Here is a 27,555-nt window from a genome sequence, read left to right on the forward strand (position 1 = left end):
AAGTAGGACTGCAGACCTCTTGTATTGCATCCCTGAGGCCCATAACTGAACCCTCTTCATTCCATTTCCAACCAATGAGAACAGCATGACAGGGTTGCCATGCTGTGGGATGTGATGGGGAAAAGCTTGTCTTTGTGTGGAAGCAGCAGGCCACGACCATACTCTGGTTACCTCCGCTTCCGATCCCTCATCTTCCACCTTTCTCCTTCTTGCTGTCTTGTTCCAATAAGCCTTTAAACATGCCCTCAGGTTCTCCTACTCAGTTGAGCTCTCCTTGACTCATGGTTTCCTCTTCCTATAGCCTCATATTTTGCCTCTTCCTTTCATTCAGCCAAAAAGTTGTCTGTACACATGGAGTCCCCTTTTCCATCTCTGTGTTGGTTTGTTAGCCCTCTGCATTCTAGATTCAGCCCTAGTTGCAACATGAAGTCACTAGCATGATCTTTCTGCTAAATCTGGGGTCTACTTTTTAACAGTCATTTTTTTTTTGGGTTCATGGTCCAGGAATCAAATCCGGGTCTCCTGCATGGAAGGGAAAGCATTCTACTACTGAACCACCTGTGCATCCTTGGGACCTACTTTTTAGTTTGCCTCCAGCTTTACTGTTTGCAGCCTTTATCCTGCACCCATCCTCTTTCGTGTCTTGCTGTCTCCTTTGGCTCCATGATTGCACACCCTCCTGTTCCCCCCTCCCCCCTGATGTTTCTCTTTCAGTCTCCCTGGTCATGCTCTCTCCATCTGCCTCACTATAGGTGCTGGTGGGTGCTCCTCTCAACTCTACTCTGGTTTCTCTCTCCTTTTTTTCTCTCCCTTTCCTTCACCAATCCGATTCTCTCCCCGTTTTCCTACCCTTTCCCCTTCCCCTTCCCTCCCTTCCTCTTCTCTCACCTTCTGTCTCAAATGCTGTTTCTAGACAGTCCCCTCAGGCCCATCTGCTTCTTTGGCTTCAAGTGCCGTGTCTATGCTGATGATTCCCATTTCCATCCCTTTCTTGAACTTACAGCCTGCATATCCATTTCCTTGGATATCTCCTAGACACTTCACATTCTGGATATTCAAAACAGAATCTGTCATCTCTCCTTCCCAAAGCTGTGCCTCCTCTGTGGTCTCTATCTCAGTGAAGGCACCGCCAAGTGGCTAGTTGCCCAAACCAGGTCCTTGGAGTCATCCTTAATACCTGTTCTCTTTGGCACACGTCATCCTATGTAATTGGCACTGTTGTCTGTACTTCTCAAGGACGTCCACTTCTCTCTACCTCCATAGTCACTGATTGTGACTCTTTTATAGGGCTTGTCACATTATTCACTGACAGACCATATTTGGACTATTCTCTCTGCCTTGGGGCTTGCTTGCTAATAAGTCCATTTTTCGTATTGTAGCCAAGTGGTCTTTCTACAGTATAAATCCGACTATGTCCTCACTTGATTGAAAGCCCCAGCACCTTCTCAGGGCCCTGCTTATGCTTTGAATCCTTCATGTGGCTTTCAGAGCACTGTATGACCTGGCTCCTGCTTACTTCTGCAGCCTCCTTTTTGACCCTACCCTCCTCATAAGTTATACTTCAGTCTCATTAGTTTCCTTTTAGTTCTGGGAACTCTCTATGCTTTCTAAGCCTTTACCTGTGCTCTTTCTTCCACCTGGAGAGCTTCTAAACCCGAAAAATCCTGTACTTCTTTCAACCTAGAGTTCATTTCCTTCTGGACACCTTCCTCAACCTCTCCACGTGGAATGAGGCACCCTTGCTGGGTTCTCCTGTGACCCTCTGTACATACTGCTCCTTCTTGTCACTTATTGTAACTGCTCCTGTGCTGGCCTTTGCAGAGGTTGGGTCTGTTGTTCAGTTGGATGCTTAGTACCTTGCACAGAGCCTGGCATGCTCTAGATCTTCAGTGGATGCTTTTTGGCTGGAAGAACAAACATTTGTGGAGGGTCTGCTATGGGAAGGGCTGATGCTCAGTGCTGGGACATAATGCAGAGTGAGACACAGCCCAGCCTCAGGGGCTCCCTCTCAGGTGCAGGAGGCAGATGCATGCCTAGCTTAGGATGTGTTGTGGCCAATGCTAAGATGGAGCTCAATGCAAGGTATGTGGGAACACAGAGTCCTGAAGGGGAAAGGGAATTAAGTGACCCTGAGTTTTGAAGGGCAAGAAGGAATTACCGAAATGAATAGGGGTTGACAGGGGAGAGGAATAGCGGGGAGGAAAAGAGAAAGGGGTTCCACACACAAAGAACAATTTGCATGAAGACCTTGTGGCAAGAGAGAGCTTGGGGCATCTGTGGGGATGGTGGGTAGTTCAGAATAGATGGACCAAGGCAGAAGGATTGGCTAGAGAGGAGGCCAGGAAAGTAGACAGAGGGGAGATTTACAAGAGGCTTGCATGTCTATGCTAAAGAATTTTGACTTAATACGGAGGACAGTTGAGCACTGCTGAATTAATTGAATAGAGGTGAGACACAGTGAGACTGGCAGTTCAGAACCATCCCTCTGGCTACTGTTGTGGAGGATGGACTAGAGATGGGCAAGACTGGAGATTGGGAGGCCAATTACGTAACTTCAGTGGTAATCCAGGCAGAAAAAGGTAGAATCATGGCTGTGGTTGGGGATTGGAGCAAATGGGATAGATTAGAGAGAAACTATTTGGATTGACTGGTCTGATTCAGAACAGCTAATATGTTCATAGATGAGTAGTCGGAACTTTAGTAACAGTTTCTTAGTTGTTTGTCCTAGGTACAGACTAGTTAGTATTCATTCTTTGACATGCCTGATGTGCGAGGTCCAAAGGCTCGCACTTGCATTAAACTGTAATTTCATTAAACTGTAATATACCATCCGAAAAGAAAGGTATTAAATCAAGGGGTTGTCAGGGATGAGAACATGCTAACATACAGAGTATTTATCATCAGGTTTTTTAGTTTATTTGGCAGACACCTTCAGCAATGGGTAAAAAAAGGAAAATGATTGATTTTAATTAAGAATTGGAAAACAAAGTTTGCTTGACAGACTGCATTACATTTAGGTTTTTGTAGAAAGATAAGTCAGGGGGTACTAGTACTAATGTGGGTTTCTGGGGAGGAAAATGTTTGCAAGTTAAATTAAAGACTGTTTTAAGATGTGTACTTTGTAAAGAAGGAAGTTTTGGAATTATTTTAAGTTGAGAAGTTAAAACTTGCAGAGGATAAAGGGGAGAGTTGATGTGGCTATATAAAGGTCATAATTTGCCCTTGAGTTAATACCTTTCTTTTCTGATGGTATATTACAGTATAATGTAAATACAGAATTGTCACCCTTGGCATTCAGCGATTGAATATTGTTTCATTTAGTTACACAGAGAATGTTGTTTATGATAATTATCTCTCTACTTCAGAAGGCATTTTAAAGCTTTATTTAAACAATTTCAAGTGCTTATCTAACCAGTGTACTTTTTTTTTTTCCCAAAATGCTTGGAAGATTTGCTAATCTTAAATTATAGTACTGTCCATATTCAGTGAATTTGTCATACCATGTAGCTGTTATTATAACAGTAATTGGCTCTTGAACTTTCATCTCCCAATAGAAGATTTAGAAGCATTTTTCAAGTGCTCCTTAAGTCACATTATGTCCTGAAAAGAAATATTAAATCTCATTCTCATTTCAGAGATGGATAAACTTGAAAAGTGAATTAGTAAAGGGATAATATATGAATTAATATGTTGGGTACAGATTTATAGTTTGCAAAGACTTTCCCATGTGCACTTTAATTTGGGCCCAGTGAGTCTTAAGAAATAAGAAATCAGGCTTCATCATCATCTCTACTTTATGTATGAGAAAATTAGGGGTCTTTGGGGGTGAGTGTGGGAGCCATGGGAGAGAGCTAGCAAGTGATGGCGTCAAAATCTGAACTCGGGTCTTCTGGAGAGGAACCCTCTTCTCTTTTCTGCCACTGGGGCTGCCTTTGTTGGTGGGTGGGAGACTCAAAGTCTTTCCAGGTGGCATGAGGATTTTCGTGTTTTTCCCAGGTTACCATACCACGGTCTTTGGCGTCTTTAGCGACTGTCTGCTGGATAATCTCCCAGGAATTAAGAGCAGCGGCTCCACTGTTGAAGTCGTCCCTGCTTTGCCAAGACTACAGATGAGCACCTCCCTGCCCAGGTAGAGGCGCAAGGAATGCAAGGCTCTCGTTTTTCACGGGAGATGGCACTTGCACATACTCTTTAGTTATATGTTTTTAACAGAACCCCGAGTTTGAGTTCATCTGTAATTTCCATGACTGGAATACTGTTGCAGGATTTCTTTAAGATAACCAACCATTCACTTTAGTGAATTGGAATCGAAGATTTTCTTACCAAGATCAGAAAAAAATGTGAAATTAGCTGTTGAAATAATAATGTTTGTGAAAAATGGTTTGGGTTTCAGAGAACTTAAGAAAAAACTGATATTTTAAAAAATAGTTCTTTTTATTAAGCATTGTAGGAAAGAATAAAGAAGAAAAGAAAATAAATCTCAGGAGTCCTAGAAGCAATTACTATTAATGCTTTGTGGCATTTCCTTACAATCTTTTCTCCAGGCTTTTTTTTTTCTTACATGTTTATATAGTTGAGGCCATATTATATCATATTTAGTATTATAGATTACTTTCCATAACAATGAAATATAAACTTTTCCCCATAGTTTTTCCCCCCATAGTTTTACACATTCATACAAAATGTCATTTTAATGGCTTAATGTATGTATATTATAATGATATCTCAAAATTGTATTCCCTTGCATTTGGAATTTGGGATTGCCTCAGTTTTTATTCTTATGAATGATGCTTTAATGGCTATCCTTTTGGCTGTTTTTATAGAATGTACCTTGGGATTTCCTGAAATGTTTTAAAATACTAACATAATTAATGAGTTCTTTTCATTTGCCAAGTCCTGTGTTAGATACCAGGCCTATAAAGTGAACAAGACAGTCATGGCCCTGCCTTCATAAGAATTTGCTGTTAGTGGGAGAGATTGACAAGTAGCCCCTAATCACAGTCCCTTTTTGAGGGGGCTCTAATGGCGGAGGTACAGTGCACTGTGGGAGACCCTAGGGTGCTCAGTCAGGAAGGACTTCTTCCAGGAAATCACATAAAATTTATGGGAGAGGTGAGGGAGGGAAAACTAGCCATATAAAATGGGTAGGCAGGAGCAGTTTTCTAACAAAAGGAGCAGCGAGTGAGAGACCCAAGAGGTGAGGTAAAGCATCATGTGACTGGGGAATAAAATGAAACTCAGCAAAAATGAACTCAAAATGTATGAATGGGGCAGTGTGATGGTGGCTCGTGGCAGAATTCTTGCCTGCCATGCCAGAGATCTGGGTTTGATTCCTGGAGCCTGCCCATGCAAACAAAACAAAACACACACACACAAAAACAACAACAAAAAAGTATGAGTGACCTAAATATAAGAACTAAAAGTATAAAAATTTTAGGAAAAAAAACATAAGAGCAAATTTTCATGACCTTGGACTAGGCAAAGAGTTATTTGATATGACACCAAAAGAAGAATTTATAAAATAAAATACATTAAATTGGACTTCATCAAAATTAAAAACATTTGCACTTCAAAAGAAACCATTAAGAAACTGAAATGACAAGCCACAGACTGGGAGAAAAAATTTGCACATCATATATATGATTTATAGCATATATTAACAATATATAAAGAGTACTCGAGGCTCAATAATAAAAATACAGACAACCCAATTTTAAAAAATGGGCAAAAGATTTGAATAGATATTTTACTACAAAAGATATTTGAAAAGCTAATAAGGAACCTGAAGAGATGCTCAACATTATTAATCATTGTGGAACTGGTACCAGAGTGAGGTGCTACTTCATACCTGCTAGAATAGCTACAATCCAAAATACAGACAATAACAAATGTTGACGAGGTTGTGGAGAAACTGGAATCCTCATACATTACTGATGTGCATGTAAAAATGGAAAACACTGACAATTTCTTAAAAAAAGTTAAACATAAATTTATTTTATGACCCAACAATTCTACTTCTGGGTATCTATCCTAGACAAATGAAAACATATATCCACACAAAAACTGTATGTGAATGTTAATAGCAGAATTCCTCATAATAACCAAAAAGTGGAAAGAACCCAAATATCCAGCACCTGGTGAATGAATAAACAAAATGTGATCTCTCCATGCAGTGGCATGCCTCTCAGCAATAAAAAGGAATGGGCTCCTGATACCATGCTCCAATACAGATGAATTTCAGAAACAGGCTAAAGAAAGAAACCAGACCCAAAAGACCGCATATCATATGCTTCTTTTATATGAAATATCCCAAAAAGGCAAATCTATAGGGAGAGAAGGTAGATTAGTGGTTTTCAGGGGTTGGAGATAGGAATGGAATTGATTGCAAGAGGGCATAAGGGATGTCTTTGGGGTGATAGAAGTGTTCTAAAACTGGATATCAGTCATGGTTGCACAACTCTGTAAATTTACTAAAAATTATTTAATTGTATATTTAAGACAGATGAATTTTATTGTATGTAAATTATATTTCAAGCTGTTTAAAAGAAAGAAATTTGAAATGGATTTAGTATAGACTGCATGTCTCGGTTCCCTAGCTGCTGAGACACATATCACACGGGGTTGGCTCAATAATAGGCATTCATTGTCTTACGGTTTCGAGACTAGAAGGTTTGCTTCCCCCTGGGGTCAGTAGTGTTCTGGCTGACTGGTAATCCTTGGGTTCCATGGCTTTCCTTCCCCAAGGCTGTCTTCTCTTTTCTCTTCTGCATTCCCTTGACTTCCAGCTGTTACTGTTCCCTGTGGCTTTCTCTTCAGGAAGTCTCCAATAATAGGATTAAAGCCCAGCCTCATTCAGTTGGGCCACACTTTATCTAAAAATCACATGTTCAAAAAGTCCTATTTACAATAGCTTCGCACCATTGGGACGTGGATTAAGGTTAAGAATGTTTTTTCCTGTGGTGCATAATTGAACCTGCTGTACTGCGTGACCTTGATGAGCTTTGCAACAGCCTCGGGAGGATGTTCTTGTTTTTCTATCTACATGAGGACCCTGAGTTCACAGAGCGTGGATAGTTGTCAAACACATGCTAGATGTGTAAACTCCAATGTCAGGCTTTATCCACTTCATTCTCCTACTATTCTCTTTCATCTTGTCTGTGCCAGCTGGGTGCTTAGGTTATTGAAAGATACAGACCTCAGGCTACAATTTTAAGTCAAGTGCTTTTGGGCTTCTATAGAGGACCACCTGATTGTAAACTAGGGTTGAGAGATGAGAGATGGAGTCATAAAGGTAAATGCTGATGTACCTGTACCACACTTAAACCCTCCATCGACTCCCCCATGCAAGCAGGGTGGTTTAAGGTGAAAGAGCACTCAGCAGAAGAGCTATTCTGAAAAGGAAACGTCTTTTGGGAAAAGGTAACTGTGCTGTTTTTCCTGCTAGTAAGGCCATCTTGAAGGTCATCTCTCAGCTGTATAAGGCAAGGAAGAAAACGGAATCTCTAGCTATTGCTCTTTGCCTCCCTCTTTTTCTTCCTGCTTTCAGAAGAGTTTTAAAAGATAATATTTCTCTGGCTGCCCCATACTTATTGCCTTGTGTACATGTTCTAATGGGCGGCTGCACATATGGTGTTTGGTATCTGGTACCTTGGAGGGAGTAGATGTGCCACCCCTGGCCATCTTACCCTCAGTCTGAACCAACCCTACTGTTGGTGAGTCTTCAGTGAGAGCATGTGCCAGGGAAGGCTGATCCCATTGTCATGGAATTGAGATGGAGTGAATGGTTTTGTTTTTTCTTTCTTGTCAAAAATGTATATAACCTATGCATTTTTCTAAAGTGATTTTTCTGAAGTATATAAAAAGTACATATTTAAGTATTGATTGTAATTAATCTAATATAAATTTACCTGTGACTGATTCATTAAATTCATTCAGTATATATCTGCTGACACCCAGCACATTTTCCATTTTCTAGTCCTTGTGCTATAGTATTAACAATTAAAACACGATGCTCTTGACCATGCCTCACACCTCATAGGAGCTCACAGTCTAGAGGAAAGATGACAACTATTGTTAATGTGCTCATTACTCAAGCAGTGTTCAACCAAGATGAGAAGAGGTTGGTTTCCCCCTTTCGGGTCAGGAAGACTTCATAGAGATGCTTAAATTGGGCCTTAAAGAAGTTGCAAGAATTAGTCAGATAATCAAGCAAGGAAGACTATGGCTAGAAGAGGGAAAAGCAAATCAACTGTAAAAACACACAGATGTAGACAAAGTGAAGTAGAAATAAGTGCTATGAAGAAAAACAGAGCAGAGTGAGTCCACAGAGCCATGGGGAGTCAAGTCCTCAGATGTAGACCATATATGAGAGGTCTTCTCTTCAGTAAAGAAGGCTGTGTGGGCATAGACCTCACACTTACCTCCCAAGGTTTTGCCCAAGTGTGGCACTGGACAAAATGGCCCCTCAAAAGATCTCCATGTCACATCCCTAGCATGGTGAATGTGACTGAGTTTCCTAGGCTACTTAAAGCAGTATGTCATAAAATGGTTTGGCTTAACAGTGGGGATTTATTCACTTATGGTTAGAGTCTGAGAAAATGTCCAGATTAAGGCATCATCAAGGTGATGCTTTCTTCTTGAAGACAGGCTGCCAACAGTCCTTGGTTCCTCTGCCACATGGCAAGGCACATGGCAGCATCTCCTGGTCACTATCTTCTCTTCCAGGTTTTGTTGCTTTCAGACTCTTGTATCTGTGGTTTTCTCTCCTTTTTCCTGAATTTCATTCTTTTATAAAATATTACAGTAAGAGAATTAAGACACATCCTGACTGAGTTGGGCCACACTTTAACCAAAATTAAACCAAAGTTAAAGTGTTTTTTTTTTTCTAACTGAAGTAGCCTTTTCACATGAAGATTCTACTTAAAATAGATCCATACCCAAGGAAGGATTAGCTTTAAGAACAAGATTTTCTGAGGTAATACAACTCCAAACCACTGCAGTGACCTTATTTGGGAAAAAGAGCCTTTCAGATGTCATTAAGGTAAAGGTCTTGAGTTGATCATTATCTAGGCGGACCCTAAATCAGATGCCAGATGTCTTTATAAGAGACACGCAGGTAGATTTGACAGAGAAGGAGAGGAGGCAGTGTGGCCATGGAAGCAGAGATTAGAGAGATGCAGCCACAAGCCCAGGAGCACCTGGGGCCACCAGAAGCTGGAGGAGGCCTGGAAGGATCCTCCCCTAGAGCCTTTGGAGGGAGCACGGCCCCGCCCACACCATGACTTTGGCCTTTTGGCCTTCAGAACTGCTAGATACATTTCTATTGTTTTAAGCCCCCCAGTTTGTAGTGTTTTGTTATGGCAGTCATAAGAAACTAATATAGCAGGTAAACCCATAATCCCACTAAACCTGGGATTTCCGATCCCAAATTATACAACAGAGGCAAACAACCATTATCTGTTCTTGAGTAACATTCTAGTTCCTCTCTAGAAGAAGGTCTGTCCTAGCTCAGCCTAGGTAGCCCACCAGCCTTCACTGCCTCTGCCCTGGGGTTCTGACCTGGTTCTGGGCTAGGAGTGTGTGGCTGCCATCCATTTCCTGCCTTGACCTGCTCAGCCCTCAGTCCCTTTTGCATAACAACTAGCTGGGCTGTTGGATGCTGTATTTTGGACAGCTAGCTGTCTCTCCTGGGATGGGCCATGCTGCTGCATTTGTCCCTCCGCTCTTTTCCCATAATACCAGGGGACCATAATGCTATGTTATTAGAGATACAAATTAGTCTCAACCAAAATCAACCCAGGTTTTTATTTTCCAATACCTGCTCCACAAATTCAAGTTGGCCACAAACAGCTTTCTTTTAGGAAGGACTGTGTTCTAAAATATGGAAAGAAGTCATGTATATGAGGACATGATTCAGTTTTCTTTCCTTAAGAGAGAAAGCTAGTTTGTTTCTCTGCTCAATGAATAGCTTAAAAGAGGTAAAATGCGAAAGGATTTATTCATCTTGATTCAATTTGCTGTAATTTTCTAAAAATTTGGTAGGTTTATAAAACTTTCCTCCAGAGTTTGAGGTTGGTGCCATGGGGTGTGCATCATTGGCTTGCTAAACCTAATGCAGTTTAAACATTGTATCTTTCCGTGGACAACAGAAGTGTCAGACCTTTACGGGCACCTTCTTTTCTGTCCTTTGGACCAAGTTCTGTGAGGACACAAGGTCCTCATACTGTGCAGAAATAGGGCTTGGGTCTGATTGTTTATGCCTTCCTTGATCAGGAGCAGTGCCAGAAAGCATGATCATCGTAGAGGTTATTGGGTAGTTACTGGGATGATGTGGCCTGGAATCCGCCAATGGATTTCATGATGCATTTCTGGTTAAATTAAGTGTAAAAATTTGGCCCATCTACATTTAGACTAATGATGGCTTTATGTGGAAATTCTTCAGGTACAAGGAAGAAGATAGTGGGCCACTGAGTAAATTCTTCAGGTCCCAGGGAAAAGATGTTCACCTTTTCCTCCCTCAGGTTGCCATCTAGTTCCACCTTTGTTTTGCGGCCAAACTTCTCTAGTGAATTGTATGCCCTTTTTTTTTTTTTTTTTTTTGTATGCTGTATGGCGGGAGTTATATTTCATTCTTTTTTCACATGAGTTTCCTTTTATTACAATACCATTTGTTGAATTTTTGTTTGTTTGTTTTGTTTTGGGGAAGTGCATGGGCCAGTAATTGAACCTGGGTCTCCCACATGGCAGGTGAGAATTCTACCACTGAACTACTCTTATACCCCCTGTATGTACTTTTAAATCTCATCTACCATGCATGCCTCCATTCGACTGGCTTTTGTCCCCATTGCATGATAGAAAGCCTTTCCCTGTGGTCAGTAGTAACCTTGCTAAGAAACTTCCTTTTGGTAGGAGACTGCTGGAACAATTTGCATTGTGAATTATTAAATTAAAGTCAGTGGTGCTCAGATGGCACTTACAGACTGAGGGCTTTGAGGCCCCGAAGGACAGAAGCTGCAGAGTGCAATAGCATGGGGCCTGTCCTTTAGGAGGTGCTCAGATCTTTTCAGGTATTGCCTGACCCCAGCAAGCAGCCAAGTGACCTGAACTCCACTGTTGCCATGTCTGTAGGCACCGTTCAGAATTTTTAACTGTTGGGTGGGTGGAATCCCTTATATATACTTTTCATTTTCTTTTGCCCTGTTTCTCATGCTCTTAGAATGGTTTATTTAAATTTTCTTCCTGTATCTATGGATTTTTCCCAAGGCTATTCTGAGCATCAGATGTTTTATTTTTTTGAGAGAGCAACACTTTTCAGGTTCATTTGAATACATTTTATTTTTGCTTCTTGTACTCACAGGACAGTAAGGCCCAGTGAGGGCTATCCCGTTTGTAACATGTACATGACCTAGACTTGTCTGCATGTAGAAAGGGGCTCTAGGCTCGTGGCGAGTCAGCATTCGATTCCTGGTAGCTAGGTACTAAATTACATGCAGAAAGCCAAGGTTTCCTAGCCCTTGTTTCTGAAATGCTTTAATGTGGTGATCCTTTAATTGATATGACTAATTTGAAAATGCTGTTGGTTTCTGTTCTCTTTCTCTTTCTTTTTTTCATTTATTACTATTGTTATTACTACTATTTTAGATCTGCACATTCATTGCAACCTTCCTCTGGGGATGAAATATCTAGTAATGTGTCTGTCCAGCTTTATAATGGAGAGACTCAGCAACTTATCATTAAATTGGAAAATGTCGGAATGGAACCTTTGGAGAAACTGGAAGTCACCTCAAAAATTCTCACTACCAAAGGTAGGTACTGTAAGCAGTTCTGAACTCAGAAATGTTTATTTTCTTCACTTTCAGGGGAGATACTTTTAATAATTAGGATTCAGAAAATTTAAAAGTTACTCTTACTTTTAGTTTTCTGCCATCTTGAAAATAGCATACCAATTATGCATGAAGAAGACACCAAAGAAGGCAATAGAACAAAGCATCCACCTTTGTATCACCAGGGCTTCTTAAGTATCTGAACATTTATCAGATGCTCAGGAAAAATATTTCTTGAATGAATGGATGAGAGAGGCATTAACAGACATGGGGGCATTAGTCTTTGGATCCATCCTCTAATCCTTCAGCCCAGTAATCTTCATGGGTCAACATTCACAGGAGCCTCATCAGCTCCCCACATGTGCAAGTACTGGGAGGAGCTAATTCTAAGGCACACCTAGTTTGGGGTCATGAATCCTGTGTTGAAATTTTGGTGTCACCATTTACTAGCTCTTTGTCCTTGGGAAACTGTCTTCACATGCCTCCATTTCCATAGGTAAATGGGGGACTGGCACTTACAATGTGAAGTTGTTAACGAGGGTGGTGTAAGGCAGAATACTTATGTTAGAGGTGAGTAAACAGTGCTGAATCAAAGGGGATAGAGTGTATAGGCCAAGGGAAAGATATCAAGAGTGGATATAAAAACAGGTACTTTAATAAAATCAGAGAAATGATGGAGACCAGTGAGGCCAGGCAGAGAGGGACAAAACAGGGACAGGAAGGAAGCAGAACTTTGGAATGTTCTGCATCTCTTAACTAGGAAAGAGGTGAGCTGGTTACATTTTCAGGCCAGGATGTCCAAAGCTTGCATACCTGCCTCTTTGACAGACTCTTCCTCATGCCAATGACAATTTAATGGGGCAGAACCAAGGGTTGTGAATATTCATTAGAGGCAGAGCCTCAGGGCACCTGGCTAGTTCTTGTGTTTGCAGAAAGTCTGCCTGGCTATCATATGTCTTTTCCTTCTCCCATTCCTAAAGACTGGAAAGTACTGGAGAGTTCTGGACACAACCTCACCCCTTTTTCTTCTGACACCCACCTTCAGATAAAGAAAAGTTTGTTTTTCCCCCCTCCAACCTCATTGTATTCCTGTCTTTTTTTTTTTAACTTTTTTATTGTATAGTATCACATATATACAAAGCAAAGAAATAAAAAGCTGTAGTTTTCAAAGCACTCTTTTTTTAAATTAAAAAAAAAATTTTTTTTGATTCAAAGCACTCTTGAATTCAAAGCACTCCTGTCTGTTACAGGACAGATCCCAGAATTTTTTCATGGGCTACCATATTATCCTCTCAGATTTTTCCTTCTAGCTGCTCCAGAATATAGGAGGCTAGAAGGCTTAAATATTTTTTATTACCACAATCAACATTTTTCTTTCTTTTTTTTGTGAAAAATAACATATATACAAAAAAGCAATAAATTTCAAAGCACAGCACTGCAATTAGTTGTAGAACATATTTCAGAGTTTGACATGGGTTGCAATTCTACAATTTTAGGTTTTTACCTCTTATTGCTCTAAGATACTGGAGACTAAAAAAGATATCAGTTTAATGATTCAACAATCATGTTCATTTGTAAATTCTATCTTCTCTGTATAACTCCACCATTACCTTTTATCTTTCTGTCCCTCTGTTTAGGGGTGTTTGGACTATGGCCATTCTAAATTTTTCATGTTGGCAGGGGCTGTCACTTATATGGGGTAGGGAGATGAAACTATCTGATGTTCTGGAGAGGCTGGGCCCTCTAGGTTTCAGGACTTTTCTGGTCTAGGGACCCATCTGGAGGTTGTAGGTTTCTGGAAAGTTACCCTAGTCATGGAACATTTGTGAAATCTTACATATTGCCCTAGATGTTCTTTAGGATTGGCTGGAATGATCCTGGTTGGGGTTTGGCAGGTTATGATAAATAGGAGTGTCTAACTGAAGCTTGTGTAAGAGCGACTTCCAGAGTAGCCTCTTGACTCTATTTGAACTCTCTCTGCCACTGATACTTTATGTTATACTCCCCTCTTAAAAATTTTTTTTTTTATTGTATAGTATAACATATATACAAAGCAAATAAATAAAAAAGCAATAGTTTTCAAAGCACTCTTCAAAAAGTGGTTACAGGATGTATCCCAGAGTTTATCATGGGTTACCATACTATCCTCTCATATTTGTCCTTCTAGCTGCTCCAAAGTATAGGAGGCTAGAGGGCTTAAATTCCTTTTTATCATCACAATTGACTTTTCCCCCTTCTTTTCTTTAAGCAATAATATATATATAGAAAAGCTATAAATTTCCAAGCACAGCACTGCAATTAGTTGTAGAACATATTTCATACTTTGACATGGGTTACAATTTTCTTTTCCTCCTTTTGGTCAGGATGGAATTGTTGATCCCACAGTGCCAGGGCCAGATTCATCCCTGGGACTCATCTCCCACTTCGCCAGGAAGACTTTCACCCCTGGATGTCATGTCCCATGTAGTGGGGAGGGCAATTATTTCACTTCAGGGTTGGGCTTATAGAGAGTAAGTCCACATCTGAGCAACAAAAGAGCTCCTCTGAAAGTAATTCTTAGGCATAACTATAGGTAGGCTAAGCTTCTCCACTACCTACGTAAGCTTCACAAGAGTAAGCCTCAAGATCAAGGGTATGGCCTATTGATTTGGGTGTCCCTAGAGTTTGACACAGTGTCGTGATTTCTTGAAAGTAGAGTTTATAGTTCCATATTTATTCTCCCATCCCTGCCTCAAGGGACTTTACCAATACTTTTGGATTATCTTACTTACTATATCTAGGATGTATCCAGGCATTACATTAAGCTATACAGGATTAAAGGACCTCTTTTCTTATTCTGTGCTCTCTGTGTTTCCATTGTTTAAATGAGCTATACAGATAGGTGGAGTTAGATTATGTGCTACAGAAAATTTAATTCCCAGACCAAATAAACCTTTCTTCCTTTGGTCTCAAAGAGTTTGTGTGATTCTAAAATAGAGACATTTTCTAATTTACCCCTGTGTTCTGAATTACTTTAACTCCAATCTGATCAGCTTTGTTCTTATCTCTAAATATCAGGTTATGTATTTAGAGATATCAGGTTATATCTGATAACTCTGTTTTCTTGTAAGCATTTTCTAAAAGAGACCATACGCTTGTTGTTCTTTTGTTTATGGCTTATTTTACCTCACCTGATGTCCCACATATTCATTCATATTGTTGCTTGCCACACAACTTTGTTCCTTTTCTGTAGCAGCACAACATTTGTTAAGTATACATCATCGTTCGCTGATCTACTTCTCAGTCAGTTCATCCTTTAGCCACCTGCATTCATCAGGCATCATATATAGTGCCCGAAGTCCACAATCCATCAACAGCCTCAATTTTAGATAATTTCATTGATTCCAAGAGAAAGAAAGCCAATAAACACACTCTTGCCAAATAGGAAATCTAAACTTCCTCTTAACTCTTGTCTCTCCCCTCATTGTTTACCTCTGCTGTTGCTGTGGTTGTGCTGATTTTTCCTTTTAAACATAGCCCATAGCATGCAATAGCAGTTTTCCCCCTGTACCCTGGACTTAACCACTCTTTGTACATGAATCATACCTTTGAAGTAATTCTTGCAAGAACTAATTCATATTTCTGTGTTAATCAGTGGGACTCGTAGGTCTATATAACCCTTTTCAATCTTGTTCATCTTCAATATGGTAGTATTACTTATAGACCCATGAGAGAGCCAACTTCACTTCTATCTATTCCCTTACATTGGAGTTCAGTCTCATTAGCTAACTGGTCACCCATCTCTACCTTCTATGTATCTCTAAGTCCCCTATATTCTGTATTATTTCCTGTCTTATTTTAAATTCATAGTATTGGAAACTTAAAAAAAAATCATTTTACATTTTAAGTGTATGGTAAAGGTGAGTTATATTAAGGGTCATAAACTTTCTGGGCCCTGTTGGGACTCAAAAATGTCATTTAGGTTTTTATGGAGCTGTTGTTATCACCTTGTCCACGAATACCTGACGTGTAAATGAGAATTTATAATTCAGTCCCTTTCAAGACAAAGATTATCCAGTGCTTGTCATGTAATCATTCTAATTACAATTCATTTATAGGCAAGTCTTTATTTGTGGATTAACTTCTGTCTTTGTTTAAATAATCACAGATTTCATCACAATGAAGTCCAAATTAAGAAACATTTATTGAATAATAGGGGGAACAAATGTTAAAATAAATTTAGTAGCTTGAAATGCTAGTGATCAATGAAAGTGATAAGGGGTATAGAAAAAAATAGGGGAAACAAAGAAATATATTGGGTAGATGGAAATACTCCATGAAAGGGAGGGGTAAGGGATATGGTATGTATGAGTTTTTTTCTATTTTCTTTGTATTTCTTTTTCTGAATTGATACAAATGTTCCAAGAAATGATCATGGTGATGAATATACAACTATGTGATGATATGTGAGTTATTGATTATATACCAAGAATGGAATGATCGTATGGTAAGAATGTTCGTGTTTGTATGTTGTTATGTTTAAAAAAAATTAAAAAAAGAAACATTTATTGTATTTGCTTTTCCGTTAATGTTCCCATATATGTTTGTGAATATATATACATATGCATGCCAAATTTCTTTATTCTTTGAGTTCATTTTTCTAAAAATAAGTAATGGTTCAATGTTGATATAGATAAAAATTCATAAATGTTTTGATTAAGATCAGATTCTCTTTGCTGGTTATTTTTTTCATGAGTTATGTAGTACAATATCTTTGCAATTAAAAGCAAATTTGGAGCGGGCCACAGTGGCTCAGCAGGCAGAGTTCTCGCCGAAGAACCTGGGTTCATTTCCTGGTGCCTGCCCATACAAAAAGGAAAGCAAATTTGAATAGTTTCTCAAATGTTGAAGGTCAACAGCAGTAACAATTTCTGTATTATTGTGAATGTGAAACAATCAGTTTTGCTCTATATCACCTAACTAAACTATAGTATTAAAATAATTACTATTATTTGTGAAGCTAAATTCTGCAAGGGGAAAATTTATAATATATGTTACAATACTGATTTATATGTATCTTGTTATCCCTGATGTGTATGTGATTTTGAAAAGCCCCTTCGGACATCTCATTTTACACTACTGTCATGAAGGGAAAAAATTAGAACAGAAAAGAACTGCTTTGAGACATGAAAACTGTATTAAATCTGATGACTAAGCTATTAAGTTTTCAGTATGCTTCAGCTACAGAGCAGTTCTTTTGTGTTGTCAATTTCCTCTGTGTTATAACATAAATATCTTGGCTTTTTGGCATCAGAGAGAAATAAGCTGTTTCCTGTGAGTGAATTTGCCTGTAGCTTGAATGTGCCACTTTTAAACAACAAACCTTAATGCAAAAATCATCATTGCATTAGAAATTTGTAAATTTATCATGTGCTTGGAAATATGAGAATTCTGAACACGGGCCTTTGCACACTGTTTAGTTAATGAACTTTCATGTGGGTAAGGGCAGGAACCGGGGATCTTCAACCCCTTCTCCTGCTCTGATCTGTCTGTGTACCCCTGGACCCAGCTATTGCACTCCTGGTTTTCATGTAGTTTTTCTTTCGCTTCACTTGCTGTTGCTGTGCTAGTTACTTCTGTCAGTGTTGGTTTTCTACCACAGCCTCTCTCCAGCTAGTGCAATGGAAAGCATATGGGTTTTGGAGTCCAGCAGACTTAGTTTTCAGGCCCCACTCTAGCAGTGGGACTAGTCTCCAGCAAGTTATCTGACTGCTGGGGGCATAGTGTTCCCCTCTGGATGCTCAGGGGATCTGTACCTTTCCCTGTCGTAACTGGAAAACGAGTGCAGTATCTCTGAAATACCAAGTATGCTTTCCTTCCCAGTAAGTGGAGGAGTGAGCCAGTGGTTCAATTCCCCACTGTCCACATCTGGTCTGCTGGAAGTTGTGAAACAAGAACATGAGAATTGTAAAAGCTGCTCCCACATAACCAAAGGCATGCCCTCTTGGGGAGGACCGGTGCCTTTACTCTACATTTTCTGGGCTCATTTTGCTATTAGCTGTTCAGAAACCATCTTGGCTTTCTCCTTGCTCTCAGATTTCCTCTTGAATGGTGAAAGGTAATGACTCTCCAATGGATGAGGGTGTGCTTGCATTAAAACAGCAGCACATCACCACTGAAAAGCATGTAGTAGAGTCAGCATAAGTCCTCCTGTTATTGCATAAAGAATGAAGAGATAAGATTCACTGTCCTAGTGGCTTACACTAAAAAAGTGGATGGTGAGGAAGGAGAGGGAGGAGAAGCAGAGGCTGTGGGTAGCCTGGCGGGGAGGAGAGTACTAGCTTCCTTGTTCCTCTTAACAAAGGGGAGACCTGTTACTGTGTGATTCTCAGACCCGAGGCTTTCATTCACCAGCTGGCTGAAGTGGCCTGGAAGAGGTACCTTGCCTGGTGAACTTTCTAACTTTACTTTGGCCTGGCCCGTTTCCAAGTTGTTTGTGCTGTGCTATTTTTATATATTTCTTTTTTTTTAAATTTATTTTTATTTTAACATTATGGCAATACAGGGCAAAGTTTTGAAAAGAAATCTTGTAGAAAAATGGTATGCTACTTTTTAACATTGTCAAAAGGAAAAGTGTCTTGGGGAATGGAGAAAAAAGGACTTAATTTCTTCATATCTTCTTTTAGTTTTCATGCTGAGTCCCACTTGCATGCTTGCGTGTGTGCAGAGACAGAAACAGAGCTGAGAGTAGTAGGCTTCTGTGACTGGCACTGGGTTAGTGTGTCAAGTGGACTGTAGGAAGACCCCTAGGGCCAGGCTGTCCTTGATTTTAAACAGTCTTAGGAATCAGACTAACTTGGGTTTGAATCCTGGTTTTGCCACTTACTGGCTAATTTGGACCAAGCTACTTGCTTCTGTGAGAACGTGCTTCCTCACATGAAGAGTACTCCCTAGCTCTTCTGGATGTCATGCTACATGCTACATACGTACAACAGTGTCGGGCAGTGCTGAGTGGCCAATAAGCAGTAGCTATTCCTGTAAGCTGTTATTGCTATTATCGTTGTTATAAAAATGTCAGTTCATTTGTCCTTTCTTAAACATTTTTAATAGCTTTCTTCTCTTCAGTTTCTTAGCTTAGCATTCAGAGAAATTGGTCATCTGCCTTGCTGCCTACCTTTCTTCTTTGCACTGACACTTACATCTACTATGGTTCGGGTACTATGCTTTGCAGGACAAGGCAGAATGGTCCCTGTTCTCCTGGAGCTCCCAGGGGAAGCCTGATTGTGAGCAAGTGTAGTGTGTGCCACAGAAGCATTGGGACAGTATGGTGGCCTTGGCAGGATGCCCTCTCAGTTTCCCTTTCCCATCATTGATTCCTCTGCACAGCTCAGCTTGTGCCATCCCCTGAATGCCCTTCTAGTCCCTTCACATAGAATTAATTTTGCCACTGCTACTCACATTGCATTGCTTAGACTTCTGCTACTATAGCTGTTACCTCACTTGGTTTTGTGTTATTCAACAATCATACAGCTCCATTACATTTGGAGACCAGTCACTGTGCCAGGCGCATGCATAATACATGAGGCCTGCCTTGGTGGAATTTACAGCTTAGTTGTAGGTGTCAGACATGTTCATTCAGTTGAACCGAATGCTGACTTCATGTCCTGCATTATTTCTGCTACGTGTGATTAACCCCTATGAATGGATTTATTGGTGTACTTCCTAGAAATACATTGGAATTCATGACATTAGAATTCATTCAACTTGGTGTTTCCTTGTGTACATGATTGCAGTGACTTGTACAGTTTGCATTTTACAGAGTTCTAGGGTCATACTGGGTAAGTTACAAAGCAAATTAATATTAAGATACAGTGAAATACTTCTTAATCAGTGCTGTGAACCCTGATATGGTCAGCTCATTGGGAACATGGATGGGATAGAAATAATAAAGACAGGGAGGGTAGAAGAAATGAAGGAGTCTGACCCTGTGGTTGGGGAACTTTTGAATGTCAAATGAGGTAAAAATACATTATTTAAAATTAAAATATGGTACTCTTTCACAGGTTTGTAACTGAGATTCAACAAGTAAGCATATTAAGGGGTAGCCGGTATAGCAAAGTGTTGACCTAGTTCTACTCACTTCTTTATGGCCTTGGGCAACTTACCTACAACTCACCTACTTGGCTCCTACCTGAGTAGTACTGGGCAGTCTGCGTAAAGCTCTTGGCACAGTGCCTGCTCTGCAGATGCTCCATAAAGGTTAGCTGTTTGGTGTTCATTGTTGAGCTAATAGTGTCTAGCACTTAATTAACATTAATTTCTTCCTTTTGGGTTTCTCCCCATAGTCCAGATGAAGTAATCATTGATAATTTTTTTTGGGGGGGCATTCCCTTTATCATTAACAAATAACTGCCTCCTATGGCTCTTTGCTTGTGTCACATCGGCCTTGGGTGACATAAGTGCAGCAGCTGTGGGAGTTGTTCTTTCTGTCTAAACACTTCTTTTTAGAACTGAAAAGCCGTCCACAAAGAGGAGAAGAGTGTGGTGATCTTTGAATGTAGCTTTCTCCCCATACTATTTACATTGTTTACGGTTTCATTTGCTAATAGGCTAGATTGATAGCTGAAAGAATTCATTCTTTCATACAAATCTGGGGGCTTAATTCATCCACTTTTTTAGTGTAAGCCACTAGGACAGTGAATCTTATCTCTGTTATATGCACTTAGATTGGGGCAGTTCTTTAATTTCACAATTATTGAACTTGTTCTGTATATAATGATATAAAATTTTAAGAGATTTTCACATTGAGAGGAACTTCACCTATCATCTGGTCTAAGGTTTTGGGGACTTCTTATACTCCACATCCCCATCTCTCTCTACACTATGAGATCCACCCTCTCCCCCCAGTCCCTTGTCTCCTTGAGGGCAGGGCCTGTATATTATTTATTTTTTTGTTTCAAGAGCCTTTTCAGTGCCTGACATAAGTGTATCTAGTGCTTCCAGTATATGCCCATTAAATGAATGAAATATGCAATAGCGGAAAGTAAAAAGCAAATGAATATTAACGAAGTGCTTTATACTTTATGAAGGATTTTTATATTAATTAGAAGTTCCTATGTTAAGACCTCACAGTGTCTTGTTTTGCCCTCACAATGCCTCTGATGTTATTGCCAGTCTACTGATGGGGAAACTGGACAATAGAAGATAAAGGGTTTCACATGGCCAAGGAAACTTTGTGGGATTCAAGTTAAGGTTTTTCTGGCCCTAAAGCTCATGTGCTTGACTATTATGTTTTATTTCCTACTGTCTCTTTTCAAGGTACTGTATCATATCACCTCAGTGATGGTTTCTTTCTTTGTAATTATTCTCCACTCTGCTTATAATGCTGGTTGTTAACTGTTCCAGATAAATGGTGAGAAGCAGAAAAGTATAATGAAAAGAGTATGGTCTTTGCTAGTCTTGGCTTGGAGTCTTGGTCCTATTGCTTGCTAGCTGTTTGATTTTGGTTAAGTTGTATAAACTCTCGGTTGCCTTTTTTATAACATAGGAGTAATGTAGTTATAATGAAAAAAGATAGTACTTAATAGATGGCTACTTCAATGACTGTTTTCTAAAAAGAGCTTTAGGAGCAGAACTTGCCTTGAGTCCCCTAGGCCTACCCCTTCTCTTTCCTCCAGAGTGGTCCTGCCCTGCCAAGTTAGCACAGGGAGTGGAAAGGAAAGGCAGAGCCTATCCAGTTACTTTGGACCAGCTCTTTAATAAGCCTGGTCAAATTCTTTTTAGACATTTGACCACCCACCCAAGCTGCATTAGAGTTAACCTACTGCTTCGAAGAAGTTTATTCAGCTGGCAGAGTTGAGTCTGGAAACTCAAACAGTTAATTGGTGTCCTTGTCATCAAGTCACATTGTTGCTTGGCCCTGATGTTGGACACCGTGAAAAGCAGCTGCACTGGCTCATATCTCTGCTTGTTCTCTGGGTGGGCATGAGGGATTTTCCCATGGTTATCTGCATGGTGTCCCAGTATTGTGGATGTGTAGGCCAGACTGCTACGATTTCTTCCTTATTGAATTGATGGGGTAAAGGGAGATGAACTTAGACTCGAGAGTAAACCGGTAGCATCTTTTTATATATATATAAAAAATAATTATATATATGTATAATTTTAAAAATTATATATATAATTAAAAAAATAAAAGTGTAATATATACTCTTCATAGGAAATTTGGAAAATACAAACCAATTTGTAGTTACTCATGATCCCACTATTCAAAGACAATCAAGAGAGCATATAAGTGCATTTCCTCCTTTTTTTCTATGTGAATATTCTTATGTAGTTAAAATGATACTATATATCAATTCAGTATTCTGCTTTTTTCATGTCACTTTTGTTCGTGTGCCCTCATAATGAATCTAAAACAATATCTTAGAGAACATTTGCACATTCAGCACTGTGTATTAAGCACCTAGCAAGTGCCAGTGGCCATTGAATGGGGAGGGATGTTGATGGCAGTTGGCACTAATGTGCGCTTACTGAATGCCAAGCACAGAGCTAGATGCCCCATGAGAATTCTTTAGTCCTCACATGGCTCTGGTGAAGGGCTACTATTATTGTCTAGTTTTATGGGTAAAGAAGTTAGGGTTAGAGGAGTAGGATTTAAAACTAGTACTTGTTGAGTGTTTATTTTACTCCAGATCCTGTTCTAAGCTGTTTTTAACTCTTTGAATGCTCAGTTTGGTAACTTATCTAAGGATACCCAGCTACAGCCGGTATTTGCACCCAGGCAGTTTGGTTTTGAAGTTGGTGTTCTGAGGCAGCATTTACCCTGCCCTCTTGGGGGTAGTAATGAGCTTCAGTGGTAGGGTCTTATCCTTGTTTTCCATTTGTCAATTATTTGCTAAAAGAGTGAGTCATGTAACACAGGGATGATGTTCTAATAGATGTTTGTGCATTGGTGTACTAAAAGAGTAATGTTTTCTTGTACCTGAATCAGATGGGAAAGGCATCACAGAAATTTGCTTTTGGGTTTTGAAGATGAGTAGGAGTTCACCCTGCAAGAAAGAGAGATGGGCAGTGTAGGCAGAGGGAGCATGTGTGGATGGGTAAGTGGGGCCCAGAGGGTGATGAGAAGGGTGGAAACAGGAGGGAACTGGCAAGAGGGGAGACCAGAAACCTTTCCAAGGGCATTTCACTGTTGTTGCACCCAGGGCTCTGATCTGGTCCTCTCCCTCCAGGGGCCATGTGAGCAGTCATGGGAAAGGACCTGAGTGAGCAGCTGACTCTTGGGGCCTATGCTTCAGAAAAGGCCTGATGGAATCTTTGGGAGGGCGGCTTTGCAGGGCCTTAATTTCTTACCTGGTATTTGTGTTTCTCAGAAATGTTGAGCAGTGCTACCCTAGCAGCTGGACAGGCTGTTTAAGGAAGCTATCATGAGGGTCCAATGCGCCTGGGGCTTTGGGGTTGACATTCCCACCAAGCAGGGCCCAAATAATTTTCTGTCCTGGTTTCACATGATCTGGCATCTCTTGTCCCATTCCATTCTGAATTTTAATTTCCTGGATTGGAAAATAAAAGTGGGGTTCATCCATCTTTTTAACAAACATTTATTGACTATGAGATCCTAGGTCATTGGAAGTATCTTGGTACTATAAATGGTTTGCAAGGGAAGCATATAACTTCCATTTTGGAGTTGGGTGCTGGCAAAATACCCAGAGAATCTACCCAGCAGGTGGTTTGAACTGCAACACCAGTAGTTCAAACTAGGGGTCAGGTAAACTTGTCAGGTTTAATCAGTATTTCCTGAGTAGGTTAGCTCCCACATGCTAAAAGATTAAAATAAGCCATTTTTTGTTCTATTAGCAGGCATCTAGAGTCTCTGTGTACTATGGATTATTATATAGGATGAAGATGATAAGACTAGTGTGTGTGAGGCATTTTGAGGATGATGTCAATTGAATTCATTACACATACAAAGGTATGTGTAAAAATGCACAGAACAATTCCAGAATCAAGTATACAGGTCCTCTCTCCTCTCTTTGGCCTACCTGACTTTTCCTTATCCTTCAAGTCTTATCTGAATGTCAGTTTCTCTAGGAAGTTTTATATCTGTTTGTACTGCCAAGTACCCAAGACTTTCCCTGTCATGACTTCAAGTTGTTGTTATTGCTTGCCTAATTTCTGTGTCCTCTGCCAGGCCAAAGGTACCAGGCCTTTGCTCTGTACTTAGTGTAGTGTTTGGTAAGCAGCTGGTACTCAATGAAAACTTATCAGAAGAATCATTACATACTTTGGCAGAAGGCAGGGGAATGGTCCTCTCCTGCCTACTCATGGTCTGGGAAGCTCAGCTGTTACAATATGGAGGACAGTCTGTCACAGTGGCACCAGCAGGGTGCCAAGAGCACAAGGGAAGAGACCTCTAACCCAGGAGCTGAACGTTGTGGTAAATACGCTGGGCCTGAGTACTGCAGTATAGGTGGGGATCAGCCAGGCAGAGGCATGAGGGGCAGGGGAAGACATTTCTAGCTGAAGAAACGTGATGGGGCAAAGGTCTGGACCCAGGGCAGCATTTGGCATGTTCAGGGACCCACCAGCACTGGGCACTGTTTTCACAGCCATTTATTGGAGGTGTTGTCAAATGCCAGCTTCGAGGAAGGTATTGTGCTCCATCCCTCTTTGTTTCTCATCTCTAAGATGCTCCCAAGATTCTTTTCCAGTTTGGAAGTATTTGGTCATAATGTAGATGTCTGTTCTTTTTGAGCCTGCATGACTCACCTTGTGAAGGACTGACCCGAGATGTGGCATCCACATGTCCTCACTGAACAGCAAAGAGTCTAGTGTTGTGTATTGGAACAGGTTTCACAGCAGATGTTTCAGAAACCTGTTATGATAGTTAAATACCAAAGGAATCATTGTTTTGCATCCTTTGCCATTTCTCCCCAAAGCTGTAGCTGAAACATTTAGATTTTTATCCTGTAATTATAGTTGCTAATCTTGTATCTGTGACTCACTTTCTTCTACTTTCAGTTATACTTATTGACTCTTTCTTCTTCCTTTTTTGAGAGTCATGCTTCCCTCCAATCCTCCATTTCCATTCCTGGCCCTAAATTTCTATAAGAGTCTTTCTCAATACCCATAACTTCTTGAAACCCCCCCAATTTAGGGGATTAGTCCTCACATTTTCATTACGGCCCTACTTTCCAGGAACCAACACTCTGTTGACAATTTAACTGTATTTTTAGTCTATTTTTAAACTGTATTTTTCTAGATCACTCTGAAATAAGCACCCATTATGTTATTGAGCACCTGTTAAATGCCAGGTTTCCTCCTTAGCAGCTGATGACTTTGGTCTAGTACATTAAGCTTGGTTTTGTAAGTTCAATGGGGTAATGACTTACTACTGGGTTAATGTGATCATTGAGTGAGATAACATGGAAATTGTTGGCACTTTTGATGTGTTTAATGAAAAGTAAACAGATGAAGTAATGTGTTTTCTAAACACCTTTCAAGGAAACCAACCCGGGTCTGTTTCTTTTGGTTAGCCTCCCTTTCAAGGGTAGTACTGAGACATAAATGTGGTTTGTTAGCCATGTTTGGGCCAGAGCTTGGCCAGTTCTGGTGGACCATCTCCCGACTGAGTATACTTCTAAGAAGATGTGAACTTATTTTAGCCTCGTGGTCTTGCAATCATCAAAACCCCCAGATCTTTTTTCTTTGATATGGACCTTGGTCAGACCGTCTGTCTTCCATTGAATTCTTGTGAGCTTGACTTGTGAGCTTGCAAGAGTAGGACTTCATAGCGTGACTCTACCACAGAGGCATCTTTGTCCAGAAAGAATAATGTAATGGCTTTGGAATGATTTGGAGCTAGAAGCCTAGATACTCTCCCTAGCTCATGACCCATGGACAAGTTACTTAATCTAAATCTCAGTTCTTTTTTCAGATAGGAAATTTGGCCCAGAGAATTGGTTTGCAAACGGGAGTTGGTAAGGCAACCCAAACGGGTTGCAACAGCAGCAAGCCACTCCTACCTCCTGGGCTGAAGGGACAACAGGATGAGATATTAACAGAGCCAGAAGCAGGAACCACAGTGGGTCTGTCTGGTAGAAGGGGGAGCATTGAAGGTGGGGATATCTGGCACAGGCTGGAGCCTTGGGAGTGACCCAACTGCTTTCCGGGGGTGCATGTAATGCCCTCACTTCTGATTCCTCCCTATTGCCTCTTCCTCCCCACAGTGGTTTTACATTTAGCTTATATAGTGCCGTAATCTTCTCAGTGCTTTTCACATATTATTTTGTTTAATATATAAAACAACTCTGTGAGGTAGTAGTTGTTATCTCATGTTATAGATGAAGAAACTTTGGCTTCAAGTATTAACCATTACTTTCTGTGGATATACTTAATAAGTGCCAAAAAAAGTATTAAATGCAAGATATTTGGCTCCAAAACTCAAGTCTCTTAAGGAGAGAGGTGGATTTGCAGTCAAACTAAAGAAGCTTAAGCTTTATAGGCCCTCAGTTCTGCAGATTGTGTCCAAGGTATCGAACTTTTCATTTCTACTTGTATTGGTTTGTTAATTTTGTTGGAATATAATAGGCAAGAGATGGAATGGCTTTTAAAGGGAAATTTATTAAGTTACAGGTTCACAATTCTAAGGCCATAAAAATGTCAAAACTAAGGCATCCAGGAAAAGATTTCTTAACTCAAGAAAGGCCAATATCTGTCACACAGGAAGACATGTGGCTGGTGTCTGCCGGTCCTTGTTCCTGGTTCCATTGCTTCTAGCTTCTGATGCCAGTGGTTTCCTCTCTAAGTGTATGTGGGCCTTTATTTAGCCTTCACGTAGCTCCTCTGGGACACAACTCTGAGTTCTGGCTTGCTTAGCATCTCATGCGAAGGCAGATGGTGACATCTGTTGGGCTCTGTGTCTCAAAACTTCCATGTCTAGGCATCTGCTCTCTTTGTTGGCACTCCAAACATCTCCGAATGTCTGCATCTGAGCCAACTCTGAAGCACTGTTCTCCAAGTGTCTGAGCTTCCCCCAGAATGTTTTCTCTTTTAAAGGACTTAAGTAAACTAATAAAGACCCACCTTGAATGGGCAGAGTCACAACTCTATTTAATCAAAAGGTCCCACCCACAATTGCGTGTGTCGCATCTCCATGGAAACAATCCAATCAAAGGGTCCTACCCACAAACTGGGTGTGCCACATCTCCATGAAACAATACAATCAAAGTTTCCACCCTACAATATTGAATCAGGATTAAAAGAAATATGGCTGCCCCCACAAGATTGGATCAAGTAAAAATATGTCTTTTCTGGGGTACATAGCAGCTTTTATAAACAAACTGGCACACTGCTTTTTTTTTTTTTTTTTTTTTTTTTTAAAGGAAAGACAGAGAGAAGGAAGGAAGGATAGAAGGAAGGAAGGAAGGAAGAAAGGGAAACATTTCCAAACATTTTCTTGCTTTATTGTATTTTGTTTTTCCGTTTTTGTTACATGGGCTGGGGCCGGGAATCGAACCGAGGTCCTCCGGCATAGCAGGCAAGCACTTTGCCCGCTGAGCCACCGCGGCCCACCCACTGCTTTTTTATTCTTTTTTTTTTTTTTTTTTTTTTTTTTTTTTTTTTTTTTTTTTCTTATTTTTTTTTTATTAATTAAAAAAAAGAATTAACAAAACAATTAGAAATCATTCCAATCTACATGTACAATCAGTAATTCTTAATAACATCACATAGTTGCATATTCATCATTTCT

The 27,555-nt window shown here is 40.2% G+C and overlaps 1 protein-coding gene and 1 long non-coding RNA gene across 13 annotated transcripts in view; one reads left to right on the forward strand and one right to left on the reverse strand.

The window, feature by feature from the left end:
- The window catches only part of TRAPPC9 (trafficking protein particle complex subunit 9), an 889,500-nt gene that overhangs the window by 211,803 nt on the left and 650,142 nt on the right, over positions 1–27,555 (forward strand). For all 7 annotated transcript variants that reach the window (XM_077166715.1, XM_077166716.1, XM_077166713.1 and 4 more), the window contains 2 exons: positions 3,997–4,129; positions 11,641–11,804. In XM_077166715.1, coding sequence (XP_077022830.1) covers positions 3,997–4,129; positions 11,641–11,804 — 297 coding nt within the window. The remainder of the gene's footprint in view (positions 1–3,996; positions 4,130–11,640; positions 11,805–27,555) is intronic.
- LOC143688594 (uncharacterized) overlaps positions 1–27,555 on the reverse strand; it is a 142,553-nt gene that overhangs the window by 57,655 nt on the left and 57,343 nt on the right. For 4 of the 6 annotated variants that reach the window (XR_013178159.1, XR_013178158.1, XR_013178157.1 and 1 more), the window contains exon 3: positions 24,573–24,678. This is a non-coding gene — a long non-coding RNA (uncharacterized LOC143688594). Of the gene's footprint in view, positions 1–16,415; positions 16,662–22,785; positions 22,853–23,156; positions 23,357–24,572; positions 24,679–27,555 lie in introns of those variants that run through there. The other 2 variants (XR_013178156.1, XR_013178160.1) reach the window with 2 other exon arrangements.

This window comes from Tamandua tetradactyla, chromosome 6 (genome assembly GCF_023851605.1).
Source record: "Tamandua tetradactyla isolate mTamTet1 chromosome 6, mTamTet1.pri, whole genome shotgun sequence".
In the NCBI taxonomy this organism is placed as follows: domain Eukaryota; kingdom Metazoa; phylum Chordata; class Mammalia; order Pilosa; family Myrmecophagidae; genus Tamandua; species Tamandua tetradactyla.